General features: G+C 40.1%; 1 protein-coding gene across 2 annotated transcripts in view; it reads right to left on the bottom strand.

Annotated features, from left to right (window-relative positions):
- LOC141807456 (collectin-12-like) overlaps positions 1–10,604 on the bottom strand; it is a 41,316-nt gene extending 30,712 nt beyond the window's left edge. The window contains exons 1-2 of one of the 2 annotated variants that reach the window (XM_074693493.1): positions 10,346–10,604; positions 9,372–9,422 (exon numbers count right to left, since the gene is read on the bottom strand). In XM_074693493.1, the coding sequence (XP_074549594.1) occupies positions 9,372–9,422; positions 10,346–10,352 (58 nt within the window). In that variant the 5' untranslated portion in view covers positions 10,353–10,604. Of the gene's footprint in view, positions 1–9,371; positions 9,423–9,507; positions 9,584–10,345 lie in introns of those variants that run through there. The other variant, XM_074693492.1, reaches the window with a different exon arrangement.
- Between the last annotated feature and the right edge of the window lie 5,861 nt (positions 10,605–16,465).

Here is a 16,465-nt window from a genome sequence, read left to right as displayed (position 1 = left end):
GATAAGAGGAAATCCCTCATCCCTGGACTGTACATCATCTTTGTGTTTACACCATTAAGGCTTTAACAGCCTGCCTGGAGTTATTTACATGAACTTTTCTCTCCCTGTACGGCAGTAACAAGACACAAGCCTGACATGAGAAACTGAAATGTTCAGTTGTAAGCCACTGGCTGACGTTTGACTTTGAAATTTTGTTCACAACATTGTTTCTTGGTTGTAATTTCTAGTGTCTCTCCACACTTTGTTCCTCTTGCCCACAAAAACATGCTCACTTCTTTCTCCTCCTGTCACCGCTTTGACGTTTTAATCATTCACAAACTTGCTTTGATGTTCCCTCCAGCTTTTTAAGAACTGGGACAGTAAAAATCTGTTCACAGGCTAAAAAACTTCAAAAAAACCTCAAAGCAAAATCCTAATTCACTATCTCCTGCACATGACACCAGATGGTAACAAAAGAGGACAAAAAGAGCGTTTTCTCACCCTGACGGCGAGTCTTACTTCCTAATTCTTACCAGACAAGCCCTTAAAAGTCAAACGCTAACCCTGTGTTTTATTGTAAGTCTGTCCAACTGTAGCAGGTGACTTCAGTAAGTGTTTTCCCATCTCTGTCTGCTCTCTGTAGCAGGTGTTTCACCCGCTGTGTGTCTGCCTTCACTGCGAAGTTCAGTTTCAAAGCCTCACAGAAACCTAGCTGCTAACAGGACTCAAGTATTTTCAACTTTTAAGTGTTAACGGTGAATTGTAAGTCTGACACCTGGGGCCCACTGAAGTCCAATAGCTCAATTTTGGTCTCAACCAAGCAGAGAACCCCAGTCTAAAAATATGAAGCCTGAAAAGAAGTGCTAAAACCTGTGGTTCTTTGAGATTCTACATGAGTCTTGTTGCAAAAACACCAGAAACCACAAACACAACAATTAAAAAATGTACACATTACAGCCTGGTTCAAAAAACATTTCAGGTGTAGACAGCAAATCTTGATACCGACACACTATACATGAGTGTATCTTTAAACTCTGTCTTAAACGTTTTTTTTTTTTTTTCCATTGAAAGTCACAGATGATTTGACTGACAGGTGGGCACCCTGTAACTGTCTACAGAGAGGCAAGAGGCCTCTTTTCATCCAAACTAGAAATGTGGTTAAGTTCAGCTTTTCTGATATGGTCACAGCCAACAATAGGCGTCACAACTCTGTATCAGGAGCAGATGAGTGACATCATGAAGACTAGGTTCAGTACATTTAGTCTTTGGTCTCAAATAAGCAGCAACTTTTCGATTTAAAATATGAGACAAACACAGAAGTGTTAAAAAGTACAGTCCACTTGAGACTTTCTGCAACAGCACTGGAACCACCCATTCCAAAAAAGTAACAAAAAAACAAGATCGAACAAAAATAGACACATTTTCTACCTGGTTGTAAAACCATTTGAGGTCTGAATCATTTCTCTATCAGTACACATTTTTGGGGGGTTGGATTTTTTTTATAACTTTATTTTTGAAGTTGTAGTGGCAGATCCTTCAAGAGTATTCAAAAAGCCACCTGATTAAGAGGAGCCTTAACTACTGTCTGTACTTGTGTCCGCTTTACTTACCAAAAAATAAATCTATTACTCATAGATCTGCATTTGATGGTCCATTTATTTGTCAGGTGCAAGTTCCACTATTTATCGTTTGTTTCCTTAGGAATCTTTTTAGTCCAACTTCACAAAAATCCAAAAACCTTTTTTCCATCACACTTTTGGCTTAAGCTCCACTCAACTTGTATGTAGCAAAGGACTGACCCCCACACCTGCACTGACTGCCCAAATAAACAAAAACACCACCCATAATCAAGCACTTTGAAATAGATCTAAATAAATCTATGAATTAACATCAACTACCTACTTAATTATTTTAAAGTCGATATATTAACATGAATTTAAGCCCTAGAATAAATCATATGAACTAAAAACTATAGTTAATTTGCTGTGTTAAAATCAACTTGAAATGGCCTCTACAGAAGTTGTTAAACTTACTATTATATGGACTGACGGATACACAGTAGCTGTTAACGAAGTAGCTAAACACCTGCTATAACTTCACCTCTTTACTTCATACTAGAACATTTCCAAGATGGAAGATACCGTTGACAGGCTGTAAAACTCTGCTTCAGAAACAAATGAGTGATGTCACAGAGTCTACATCTATATATTATACTATCTATGGTCTTGAGCAACTCCCAAGGTGACTGTTGTAACTCTTTGGCTAAGCTAAGCTGTATACATTAGCTACATGCCATTTTCATTTGATTGCTTTGGGTACTGTATTTCATTTCTGGATAATGAAACTGTAAACTTGTGCAGTTAAATAACAACGAGGTGCTGAAAGATGGCATAAATCAGTTGAAAGAGGCGTCTATGACCATTTACTTCAGGTTTATCTCACTGCTGTCATCCTGGTCATTTGGCCTGTTCTCAGTATTAAGTGTTGGTTATTAAGTTTAGTGATTGTGAGAAGTAACTTCAGGATGTAGAAATAATCTTGAGCTGAAAGACTTTGAGAATCCCATGAAAGAGAAAAGAAATTGTAGAGAGAAGGAAACCAATTGCAAAGACTAATATCTCCCACGCGGAATAATAAAGTCATGAAAGCCCGCTGGCTGTGAAGTCCCGAGGCCAATGGAAAGTTTTTGACAGCGGTTTTGCAGAATGTGAAGAACACATTCTACACTTTGCAAAAGTAATACATGATCAAACCCTACAAAGCCATTGTTGGAAAGAACTTTGAGAAACCACAACGCAACACTGTATAAAAGGCCAAGAAACCACAGCAAAGTGCATAAAAAGCCTCATCAGACATTCGGAATAACACGCCGCAAAGTTTCACATGACAGCATACATTACACATGTCAGGCTCTGACAAAAGCTGGATAGTAACATCAGCGTAACCATGTTTGATCCCATGCTAACCGGGATGGATGAGGTGGTGGGTGAGCTGTCATTAGGACTACAGCTGAAGGTGGTTGTGAAGCCGGGGAATGCTCCATACCAGAGACCCATGTGTCTGAACCGAGGCCCGGCTGTGCTGACACAGCTGGGTCCAGGCACAGACGGCCCAACACCGTCCTCGGCTCCAGGAATTTTCTGGGCCTTTCTGTAAGAAACCATAACAAGTGCAGGAAATACATTAGTGCACTCTGGGTTCCTCACCGGCCGCAAACCTCCTGAGTCCGGCCTCTCTGAACCCACATGTGTGGGAACAGGAGATGGGGCAGCAGAGGGAGTAAGACCCCAATTCAGACATCAGTGGGAATCCCAAGAGACCTTTTACATGGAGCAATCATGGCTCTGTTATTTCATGACTGGAACTGACTATGTGAGAGCCAAAATGCAAATCCAGGGGAAGTCTTATGGAGCCCAACTGAGAGTCTGCCCTCCATGAGGCTTGATTTATAGCGAACATGCTGTCGTGCCCTAAATCCAGAGTCCTGACAATTTGCTATGGCTGTGTTTCAAAACACGTACTTCTGTAAGTACACTTGAACAGTGCACGAAATGTCACTGGTTAGAGTTGTCCCCAATTAAAGTGCACTTTATTCTTAATACTATAAGTGTGATTTGCAATTTGGGACACAGCCATAGATTCCTTCTATTGGTGTGATGTACACTTGTATACTTTTGAGGCTTGTTTGTTGTCATTTTATCACAACATCATTGCCGACATGCAGTCAGTAACCCTTCCATATTCAGAATATTAGCAACAACCCAGTTGCGCATGACCATGTAAACACCAACAACCCTTTTTAAAAACTGGAATATGCTCATATTCCAGTTTTTCAAACATGAATATTTGGTCATGTATACACCCATCCCACCCACTTATTGGGATATCTCCATTGAAAGGAATATTAATTTGTGTTCTGCGCATGTTCTGTTCGCAAGAAATTTTGGTCTTTCGAGTACAGGAAGTCTGCTGTGCTGCTGTTGTTGCTATTTATACAGTAAGAAAAAGTGGAAATGACACACATTGCGTCATGATGTTCTCCGTGCGTTGCTGTTTTGATCAGGATACCATGTTTTAAGTAAAAATCCTGTTTGCTTACGCATGTAAACAGATTATTACTAATGTTTCAGAAACCGAAATATTGACCTCATCTGGAATATTGACTGCATGCAAATGTAGCCATTGTGAACAAAAGAAACCTCAATTAGATTCTGAAGACGAAAAAATAAGACAACTGGACTGTGCCGAGTTTGGGTCTCCAAACTCACCATGGTAACGATCCTTCGGAGGTTAAGAGGTGGTTTATCACTCACTGATGGGTTTCAACGACCCACTCTTGGACTTGCAACTCCTCCCATTCATTGATGTCTCTTTCCCAGTCGCATATTTACCTGCTTCCATATATAACAGCAATTTGGAACTAATAAAACTTATTGAGTGAGGGGCCAAACATCTTCCGAAACTCTATATAATCCAGTAGCCTTATTATTTGATTCTCAAGAATAACCATGAGTGGATGAATGCTTAAGGCTTCAATTAAGATTGATGATTTATTTTGATAATATATTTCTAATGATGTATCTCTACTTCAAAAACACCTTTCTCAGCTAGAAAACTCCAGTGTCTTGGACTGTACTGCTAATGTAGCTTACTAACCAGCAACCTTTGCTTTCCTGTATTAACATTGTGAATTCATGAAACTTGGCAACTGAATTTTTCTCAACCCATGTCAACATTTTTTTACTCTTTACAAGCAATCTGGTAGTTTTTGTTTATACTTGTCAAGTGACTGTGGCTCATGTTAAGTGTAATAAGACATTATTTGACCAAAATTAAGACATACACACTTTCAGTCCTTGCAGTGTGGTGACTGATAATCCACGAAAGGTCGTATAACTTATGGGTTGCTCAGGCCTTGTACTCACATGGCCAGGTATTTTCAGAAACATATATTACCCCCCCCCCCCCCCCCCCCCCCATTCGGTTTTTAAGTACACTTTTTTGGCTAAACCCATAGACGTAAACCCGTGCCATCAAATCAGGATGAACCCCCATCATTCAGCTGTGATGTTAGAGAATCAAAAACTCTGTTTCACGGTTTATACACGAAACCAAACTGTTGATTTTAGCCAAATAACGGGTGCCAAATGTTACACAACCTCTCCCACTGATATTCTGTGCTTGTGCCCAGGACTAAATTTACACCTGTATTTTATTCTTTAATAAAAATGTGATCCAAAATTTAAAGGCCGGTTTGTTTTTAAAGACTGGAGTATTCTGAGTTTGAACCTGTATGACTGACTGCCAATGTCCGATTATTATACCAGCTCTACAGGGGCTGTTCGAGTTCAGCCAAAGCTGGAGGAGATTTCTGTTTTATTCTAACGGCCTTCTAATGTCAACCCCCCACAGAAAAATAAATACGATTGAACCATGAGAACTGTGTAAGCAACTCTGGCCAAGCTTCACTTCAACCTGGCAGGAAGAGAGATGGGATTACCATATGAATTTACTCAGCGACTGTGCATAGGCGTGGGTGTATGTATGTGTGTACTTACATGTGTGTGTATTTGCAGTGTCTTTCCATTTGTAAACAAACCAGTGGAAAAATGTGTGAATGTATCTCAGTAAATAAACATGATGTATGTACGCCTTCCGGAAAGTGTTCCTTCTAGACAGAGAATCAGTCAGAGTTCATTCTGTCAAAAGTGTGTGTGTGTGTGTGTGTGTGTGTGTGTGTGTGTGTATTTACCCATTGGGCTCCCTTTTTATGACTTTCCATTTACTTTTTTATGTGAACATGAGCGAAAGTGCAAACGCCCTCATAGGTACATTTCAACAACATGTTGACCATGTGTGCTGTTATCACACATTGAACTTTTAATGCAAACCTTCCCAAACTCTGGAAGTCAGCATACATTTTATTTTTTGTTGTTTTCATGGATGAATTGCAGCCAAAAAAGTGAAGTCACTGAACAAAAGCAGCGCCAGGTGAATATTACAAAACTGTGATGAGGGAATCGGTTTGTGGGATTCACGACGTCAGAGAAGATTCTCATAAACATTTTTCCCCCTGAAGATGGAGCCAGAAATCGGAACATATGGTTTTTCATTGCTCCTTTATCTTTCTTTATGCATTTTATGGAGAAAATGTGGAAGCACAAAATTCTAAAAAGCCTCTTTCTTCTATCTCATAGAGCTAAAGCATGAGAAGACTATGGTACTTTTCCGTTCAACTACAATCCTCAGGGTCATTTTCTTTCAGAGCAATTGACTTTCACCATTTTAATAAGTTAGAAACATTAACTTGTAATAATTTGTGCTGTTGTGTAAAGATGAGGTATTACGCTCTTCCATATTTTAAACATGAATACAAACTTACACTGCTGGATGTAGTCCCAAATTTTCAAACTACTACATATTCATATGATGTTAAAATACAAGAATCTGTCTATGAACTGCTCAAAACAGTCTGTTCTAATAAAAAAATCTTTACAGGATCTTCATGAGAGCTTCACAAGACTTGCTGAAATGATGACATCAAAAGGATCTCCTCAGTGATTCGTGACCATAGACTGTATATAGAGTGGACAGCGTGGCCCCGCCATTTATCATTGTATGGTTTTGAAGCCAAAATACCCCCATCACAGGCGCAGCCATTGTAGCAGTTGTGCAGCCAGAGTCTGCGCAGTAGAGACCGTGAGGGATTCTGGGAGAGTTTTTTTATTTTACTTTTTTAGTCTAATCACTTCTTGACTCAACCTCCTGACATGTTTTACAATCTTCAAGAAAAAAACACAAGAACAGCAGCTGTCAGTCATCGTTACACGTGACGGAAGACCTCGTTTTAACCTTGTATAACTAATAAAAACGAAACTTTGTAGATAAAAGAGGACTTGAAGACAAGGCAGCCAAATTATATCTTCAAATCACCACAACAATCGGACGTGAGAAACATTTCTACGAGGTGTATTAGTTTTCAAAGTTTGACCACAGCCCATCTGGAATGACTGGAGAGCTGGATTTTTTGACCTATACTGCAGCCAGCCACCAGGGAGAGCATTTTTTATGGCAACCTCACTTCGAGACAAGCAAGATGACGCCCATTTTTTTACAGTCTATGTTCATGACACATTGGAGGAGTGGGCCTCAAACACCAAGGTCTGCACTTATGCTGCCTTCCATTTGCGCAAGAACTGGGAAGTAGGGAGTGGGAACAACGCCATCTGTATACAAACATTGAATAATACTATATATACGGCTGATTTATTGCAACAAACACTAGTCAGAAATTCTAAAATAAAAAGAATCTAACCGGAACTTAATTACTGTTTACCTCTGAACTCAGAATTTCCGGCTGGGAACTCGGGGGTGGTGTGGGTGCTCCGATTTACAGGTCGGAAATTCCGACCTTGGGGGGGCGGCTTCCCAGTACAAATGGATAGCAACAATAGCTCTGCCTCAAACAGGCCTCATAAAAGCTGGCCAATCAGAAGGAAGGGGGTTTGTGGATTAGAGAGCCTTAAAAAGACAGCAGCTAAAACTAAGTGTTTCAGACAGAGGCTGAAACAAAGGTTTTCTAAAACAGCAGAGTGAGAAAAGTGGGACATTTTTTTAAAGATTTGAATCATGTAAAGCTACAGGGCTGCCAGAGGGACCGTATAAAGCCTAAAAAAAAACAGTCACTAGCATGCAAATTGCTGAAGGAAAAAGCTGAAATGCATCATAATTTCTTACAAATGTCTAAATCCTCCAACCAGTATGACTGCAGAGTAAAATGTGTCTGTTTCAAATCATGTTTTCTGAGCTCATTTCCGACTTATCTAAAAAGTTTAAACAGTCTCCAAAGAGTCCTTGGAGACCACAACGCATTACAGAATAACATTCAGAGAGGAAATAACTGCTTGTTTCCCCAGAGTGCTGATATTACAGTAGTAATAGAGAAAGAATGAGAGTTTGTGATGGTTTGTGTAAATGCAGCTCTATTTCACAACAAAGTCTCCAGAGCGGTGAGACGGCCCCCTGGACTGGGCCCCTCCAAACAGCTGCCATGTCCCTGAGAGGGTCGACAGCACTCCGCTCAGAGTTCAGCGGCACTCTCTTCCGAATGTCAAGAGTTCATTTGAATAAAGTTAAAAGTGCGCTGGATTTGGCGACTCCCCCGTCGCTCTCTAATTGAATCCATGAGCAGGACTCGCAGGCACGTTCAGAGAAAGACAAACAGGATGCCTCGACTCGGATGACTCAAATCAAAGAGGTTGTGTTTTAACCCAGTTTGAAGTCGTCTCTGCTTGTACTTTGTGGCCTCGCATCCACACTCAGCTGAGCTTTGTTTGAATGAGTCACACAGAAGCAACACCCTGAATACAAGAAACAGAGAGGCTCTCGATCCCTGATTGATGATGAAACAAGAGCAGAGTAAATGCAGCACGCGCTGAAGAGTAATGAAGATGTGTTTAAGTGTCTTTGACACTGTTTGTTGTCTTCTTTGTTTAACACATACAGTAGATGTAGAAGTAAAAGTTAGGGAGCACAGACAGAAACTGATCCATCAGGTATTTTACATCCTGGAGTCACTAATGTCTGTTAATGCAGGTTATGAAGCCAAGGCTTGAAAGAAATTACACCTTTCATCAAATCTCCAACATTCAAACAATTTACAACTTAGAAAACAAGAATACATCACTTAAAAGACATCCCACAAAGTCTTTTCTGGTTTCCCACCCATACACAAATCTGCTAAACTTTTTAAAAATATTTCTGCAAAAGTGCCAAACTTCATGCTTTAAGCTGCTCCACACTGCTGCACGTTCACATCCGCCCCTCTGTGCAAACCAAGCACATATGAAGTCTCTCTGCGTGTGTGACACCACAACAGAGGGAAATATGTTGAGGACAATTTGAGTTTGAGTGACTCCTCATTTTTGAGGTCCTATGGCATGTTTGTGTGAGTCTGTGTGTTTGAGTGGCTTAGTTTAAGTGGATAAAAGGCAGAAGAAGGATTGTGAAAGTTTTTGATCTGGTGAGTAATGTCAGCAGTCGTCGGGTTTGTGGTGAGCTGGACCTCACACACTCACAACCACATTTATGTTGAGCTCAAACCGAGCAGAACCATCAGGGACCGAGACTAATATCAGGTCAGATGAGGCTCTTGCAGTCTGTTGATAGCAATGCCATCAAAAATGTCTCCTGTGTAAACTCAGTTATGCCGACAGGCTCGTAAAGAGATGATACTTTAAGGTAGGTAGCAGCAGAGAGGAGAGGAGTCAAGCCCACACACTTAGTGGCTTTAATTCAGAACACTTCATTCTCAAACCCTAAAAAGTTTTATGATCCAAGCTCAGCCTGCTTGGTTTTCTCTCCTGATGGAAAAGTTAAGACGTTTCACTCACCAAACCTCTTGTATCCAAAAGACTGTACTTCCTCCTCGTCTGCAAAGTCGTCTGTGTGACAAAACATAAACATGACATAAATAAATCAGACATAGCAGAAGCAGGGCAAAACCCGCAAAATAAATCACAAAGAAACCTTGTGGATTAAAGGCCAAGAATTCCTTAATACTATCCATGAATTCACTGCTCTGTGCTCAGCAGAGTGGAAGTCATAGATAGCGGAGTATCATCTCCACTCTTTGTGTGTGTATGTGTGATTCAGAGAACTGTAAAAGCCACAGGCTGCGGTTTCTCTGGGTTGTTGACAGTAAACTCTAATTACACTCTGCTGCTCTACACTGAAGGCTGGAGCAGAGCTCACAGAGAGCATCACTGGTAATTGTAAACAGATGGGACTAAAGGGGGAAGACAGGGGAGATGGGGAAGGATGAGCACTGTGTTTTAGTTGGTGGGGGGTCAGGAGGGGGTTAGATTACATGAGGAGCCATTGATACTGTTTAAGTAAGTTATTTTGCTCTAGTTTCTATCATTTCAATAAAAAATATCAGTTTTGACGATGAAAACACTGAATGTTGATTTTTTTTCCTGCAGATATTGATGAAAAATGTGAAAATTACGGGCTATAAGATAAACTCGCTTTACTTATCATGGAGGATGTTTTCTTTACCGTAATATTTTTTGGAAACCGCATATGAAATTTTGACGTCAAAGTGTCAACAACTCAATTTATGATACTCTACAGATGGCACGCGGTCTCGTTGCGTTTACTTTATTTACTCTTCCATATCCGTCAATGAATTGCATGAAAACCGAAGCAAATCACAACTTCTGCACCACACTACCGTAATGTCATCCAGATGTGTACACGCACTACAAAAACACATGCATATACCACCTTAACTATCCGAGCATGTTCCGCCTTATGGATAAAAAAAGGTAATTAATTTGATCATACACGCCATATTCAAACGTACCTTTCATGGCGTTTTACTACTCGCAAGGACTGTTGAAGAGATGAGGACCGCTGTCACTTTCTGCGCATCTCAGCATCCAGCGCAACAGAGTAAAGTTGCTCCACCGAGAAGGACACGAACACTGATAACAGAGGTGACACTCAAAAGGCTGTCTTCATGTTAAACTGTCAGTTTAAAGTCCCATCCTCTTTGTTCACTCGCTCGCCTCTTCTCAGATAAGTTTTTGCAGGAGTGAAGTGATGGTGAAGTGAAGTCCAGAAGTGCTGCACTGTAGGAGTAAAGGAGTGCTCGCTTACTATAGTGTGAAGTAAATGTAGAGTAGCTGTACTTCCGGTATAACTTTCAAAGTAAAGTTGCTTCGGCAAAAAGAGAGCACACAGTTTCACTTTTTTCTCTCTTGTACCTGTGTTCAAAATAACAACACGAAAAAACTTTAAACTAAAAGAGTCCATTGTTAGAATAAGCCTTTTCAACTAGGGTGCTTAAATCTTTGAGCTTGATGAAGAACAATGACCAAAAAGGTACTTAATACTCAATAGCACAGCCCAACATGCTAAGCCACGGGTAAGGACAGTTGGCACGTTAAGAGCAATTTAAAAAAAAAAAGAAGCAAAAACTTGTGTTTCAGATATCATCTTTGGGATGCCTTAGCCCAGTGTTTCCCAAACTTTTTTTCAGGGGGAACAAGCCACGGCGACCCAATCCAAAATATGTCGAATCTGTAGACTAATTGACAGAATAACACTACAAATACAAAAAAGGCTTCTTTAATCATGTTTTTGCATTATCTTACATCTTTTGTACCAGCTAACAGGCCTAACATAAATGCATTACAGTTTTGTTAGGCTTACGCTCTGAAAATACTTGCATTTTTACTATACGGGTTGGCTTGCTTGCTTTTCAGAATTGTATCCCAGTCATGCGATATTCAGGACAAGATATTAAGATGCGCTGTTCATCCAGAATAAAGGTAACAGCAGCCGTCCATGCCTCTTTTTTCAGCGTGACGTCACTGCAAAGCTGTAACAAGCTGTACAGCCCCGTTTCTGCAGCTGGTGCCCGTCTAAGATTCAGCAGTGACTTTGGACTTTCAAACTCAAAGGGGTTTTGAATCTGACTAGTTTCTTCTGGAAACTAACGATCAAAGTAGTTCAAAGTTCCTTTTTATTCCTTAAAAATACTCTAAAGAAAATGTTAACTAGACCGACACTAGCTTTATGATAACTGTGCTTCACTTGCAGCTATAGTTGAACACCTGCTAATGTCAACACAGTATGGCTACACATGCTAGCTGTTTATAATCAGTCAAACACCAGAGACCTCAGCCAGCCAAGTTATAGCCTAACACATGAACACAAAACAGAAACTTTGACATGTCTGTAAACATTAAAGTTAAAAGTGTAGTTTGCTTCCTTGTATTTGTTTCTGCTAAGCTAAATTGGCTACTTTCATATGCACAGCAGCAAAGTATGCAAATAATTCAAAGGCAAAAATTTTGTTTTACAAATAAATAAACGAATAAATAATCATGCAGTCTTTCTTCAGGTCTTACAGTCATCGATGCTGTTCATTGATGCTCAAAAAATTGTGTTCTTAACGAAAGCAAATTGTATGCTCTTATTTTGAAGGCCATTCACAGAACTTCCGGTTTATTCTATACCTCTCTCTGTTTTGCGTGTAACTTTATATCATCATACAAACCGCTGTCCCGCTCAGGTTGTAAAGTCCTTGCAGTGACACCCCTCTGTCCTCTCCCGCAGTTTCTCCACCTCCGGTGAGGTTGGGGAGATGCGGGACGTCTTGCAGTAATCTGCCCGAGATGAGATTAAGTTACGGGGGGTTGATGGCAATCGCGTCCCCGGGTGAAAATCTGGTACCCATTGCAGATAATTTCAGGGGTTTGTGGAGGAGGAGCGACACAGTAAAACGGTGACATTTTAGTGCAGTTCCTGTGTTTTTTCATCCTCACATCTCATTTCCTTCAAGGATGAAATTCATAATCATATGATAGTCCTTTAGGGCTGTTTGGCTTATCAGTGGCTTCGGTTAAACTATGAATAACCACATTAACCCCAAATTCCATTAATACTACAAAATGTGCATAATCCAGAGTAATTTTTCTGCAGTTTCAATAAAATAAAAGACAAAAGTATTTGAAAGCAACATTGGGAAAAAAATGGTCTAATGCAAGAAATAAGCAGCCTCGCACAGTGGCTCCCAAAGTGGTCTTGAAAAACTAACGGGGAGGTTAAAAATGCCTTTCAAAATCAAAAGCTATTTAAAAAAAACAAAACTATTTCATCAGTTATTTTAAAAATATATTTAAAAAAGTTGGGTTTAAATTTGATATGAAACCATACAAACAAAAAGTGTTTTATCTGTTTTCCATATTGCCTCAACACCCCTGAGGTGACCAAGATACGATAGCAATGCTGACAGTGTTGACTTATTCATTTACATAACAACATGTGCAAAAAGTTAGTCTAATTTTCTACCATTAATCTCTCTTTTTGGTGTCTTTGTTGTTCTTCTTGTCTGTTTTTGATTGGCCTGTTAATGTATCTTCTCACAGCAGGGGGTGTCGAGTTTCTGGCACTGGGGGTAGGGGCAGAAAAGTTTGGGAACCCATGGCCTAGAGTACCTATTCCTCACCAAAAAGAAAGAAAGAAAAAAAGCATATCTAACAAAGGAAAATGAAAATTGGTTTCAAAAGTCATTGTGGAGTTTCTTTTATAAGCTTTCCGAAAAACTGGATGCGCACTTGCAAAATTGCAAGATTTTCAACCTTTGCTAATCGGTGCTATGTAATCTAGAGGCTAACCAGGTCTGTGACGTGATAAAACTGATCTTCATGTTTTGAAAACAAAATAAAACAAAACAAAAAACTGTTGCATGAAACAATCCCAATAGTTACTCTAATTTCTCAGAACTGGACTGTAAGGTTCACCAGAGGCTATTTCCCCTTGACTCTTCCAGGTGCACTGATAATTTCATCGTTTCCTGAGCCAATTATCTCTCTGGCCTGCAGATGCAGATCACTGATCAAAGGCGGGGAAACAGCTGCATCTTACATCAAAGGAGTAAGAGAGCCACTCTCATGTCTTCACAGTGCAAGTGTCACTGGGTTATTTTGTGCTGACGTGGCCCTGACGTCTCACTCGCTTAGCTCAAAGTAATTCATCGACAGGAGACAGATACAGATAACAGATAACTGTCCCAGCTCTAAACTTCCCCAAACTATAAAAACCCAAACACAGCCGTCAAACTGAGCTCTGCTTTTCTTCTGTCTTTGTATAACAGAGCCGTCAAACCCAGGCTCAGCGCTAATAGCTGGTGTTTGACCCAGACCAGCTCATATTAGACTCCAAACCAGCCTGAGATGATAAAGCGACTAATTACTTGTTTTTCTAAAGGCTTCAAAACTGTTATTTTACTGTCGGCTATAATTGGAGCAGCAGGCTGGTATTATGTCTCAGATAGGGATTGTGGCGAGCTGATAAAATGCAGCTGAGGGTCAGGTATCATGCAGGCCTGCTCCTGCTGGTCCTCATCTAGAGGTTGGGACCTCATTTGCTGGGTCAAGGCTTTCAACGTCGGGCTCGGATTAACAGAGGGGCTAAGAAAGCACACAGGAATTCCACATTTACCACGCTGCTGCCATGTTTAGATATCAGGATAAGAACAACTTAGATTGCCCCACGGACCAGGGGAGAGTTGCCAGTAGTGGAAAGAAAGGAAACAGGGTGACTGTGAATGTGCTGTGTGATGGATGTTTAACATAATGTAAGCTGGGAATTGTAGGAACAGTTAAATTGCTTCATTTGATAAAATTAAATCTAACCTCAGAACAGCAAAATATTTAGGTGAGTTTCTTCTTTTTTTTTTTTTTTCCAATGTGCTTAAATCTTAAATAAATCTGTAATTTTGACAACCAGGAGTGGCTGTTTTCAAATTTGCAATAGCTAATGTTTTGTTAACTTTATAAGCTTAACCCTGAATTCTGCGAAGCCAAAAAAAATAATCCACAAATTCTGGTCAGTAGCTGACAGTTTCACCCCATGATTCCACTACTTGCATATTAGCTGTATATAAAGATGGACGATGCTCCCCCATCTTCTCTCCAAAGTGAAGCCAAAATAACCCTCAAGAGGGGATCCCCATGCGAACACTTGATTTGCTCTAAAGTTAGAGTCTTACACTAGCTAAAACAAATATTAGCTTTCTGATAAAATTGCACAAACCCTCAATACACTCTATCTCAGACCAGAGTTTTGCTTGCGATTGAAGCAGATCAAAAAGTTCTATAACTCTTTTGGTCCATGTTGTTCGTATTTGATTTCATCCAACACATTGCAGGGGACAGATCTGCAAATGATAGACTTATACCTTTTTTTCTTTAGCTTCATATAACTGGTTAAATTAAACTTATCAGAGAATATAACATTGGATGTAAATAGGTATAAAAAGTTACTCTAGTGAGAAAAAAACATGATTAAGAAAAAATATTTATATATTTTCATGTAATTGTTGGACACGTGCTCCATTTAACATTGAAAATGCCAGCTTAATTATTTAGCCATGGGCAAACTTCTTTTTTTTTAAGGGAAAAAGAAGAAGAAAAGAAAAAAGAAGAAGAAGAAGTTCGCCAGGACTCACAAAAGTTTCCTTGAACTAGCGTCAACCTCCGGTTTGAGAATATGAGACAATGTGGAAGTGCTAGAATCCGGAAGAACCAGAAGTCACATACACACCAAAGTTTTCAAGGCAGAAATTAACCTATTTTCAAAAAACATCTCCTGTCTGAGTCGCTGTTTTTTTAATCAGCATACACTGTACGGGGCTGAATTTTTTTCTAACTCGGCAGTTCAGAGGATATTAAGATTGCAAGCTCGCCCAATCAGAGGCACAGCTCAAGCCACACGAACGACAGGCGCCCTATAGATGTGCGCAAAACCCTTGCCACTACCAATGAGGCCGCTATAGCCGATGTGCTTCATTTTCAGTTTCAGAAACAGACGGCTGACGTCAGCGAGACTACCTCCATGTTTTATACAGTCTTTGTCCTTGAACATGCCCCCCCCAAATAGAAAATAACTAAACTAACGTTACTCCATTAATGAGCCTACAGGCAAAATCATCATGCACCGGTGGCTTAAGACAAGGACAGTAGTGAGGGAGGGGTATTAATTGGTCCTTGGTCTGAAACAATTCAAGAAACATTATACAACAGTTAACTATGTTTTCAAAGTCCGAACCATGTTCTATGCTAAAATTTAGCGTGCTTTGCTAACTTTTTGCAGTCAACCAGTAGGGGGAGTGACCATTTTTGTGCCAGTGTTACTTCTTTCTCTTTCAGCTTTGTGTAGGTAGAACACAGTGTTTTAGCGTTACCACTAATGGGTTTAATTGACCAACTAAAACAGGATTTAAGTGTCTGCTTATAGATTTTCTTGCCTTTTGGGAAAGAAAGAAAACCACTGAATGAAACAGTTGATCTTAAATACTGTGCATCAAAAAGTTGGTGTTTTGTCATCAGAGTTACAAAAGCGCTGTTGTCCCCTTTAATGTTTCTGTTTTAGCTTACACACCTACACACTTACATGCATTCCTCCTGCTCTAATTGTAGCCCACAGTGCTGAGCTTAGTCTGAACCCATGCCAGTGTGTGCCAGGTCTCTGTAGGGGGGCAGGCTTACCGTCAGTCTGATGCAGATTAGAGCAGAAAGTTTGACCTGAGGAGGCCTCTGGAGTGCGTTGGCGCTATCAGTTTTAATGAATGGGACTGTATTTCTTAAACAATTAATTTTTAGAGTTTATAAAAGCAATTTAACTTGTTTCACCAGATCTCCCAGAGTATCAGCACACTGACATCTACCAGAAAAAGCCTGATGGGTACTTAGTCTATTTACGCTCTCTTTGGTCTATTAATAGAACTCTTTCATAAACATCCTGCCTTGTTTGTTTTCTCACAAATAGCACCCCGCTTGTTTGTTAATTCTTGATGCAAACACGCTAATAGGATCTGTGCCTGAGTAGACCATGGATCGAAATAGGAAAATCCTGAAAGGAAACAGCCTCCACAATCTTATCTCTGGAGCAACACAACTTGAAGCTCTCGTCT

The sequence above is a fragment of the Halichoeres trimaculatus genome, unplaced genomic scaffold (assembly GCF_033239565.1).
Source record: "Halichoeres trimaculatus isolate MK-OKI-2021-1 unplaced genomic scaffold, fHalTri1.1 fHalTri1_scaffold_18, whole genome shotgun sequence".
Classification (NCBI taxonomy): Eukaryota; Metazoa; Chordata; class Actinopteri; order Labriformes; family Labridae; genus Halichoeres; species Halichoeres trimaculatus.
This window is presented reverse-complemented; position numbering and strand designations above follow the sequence as displayed.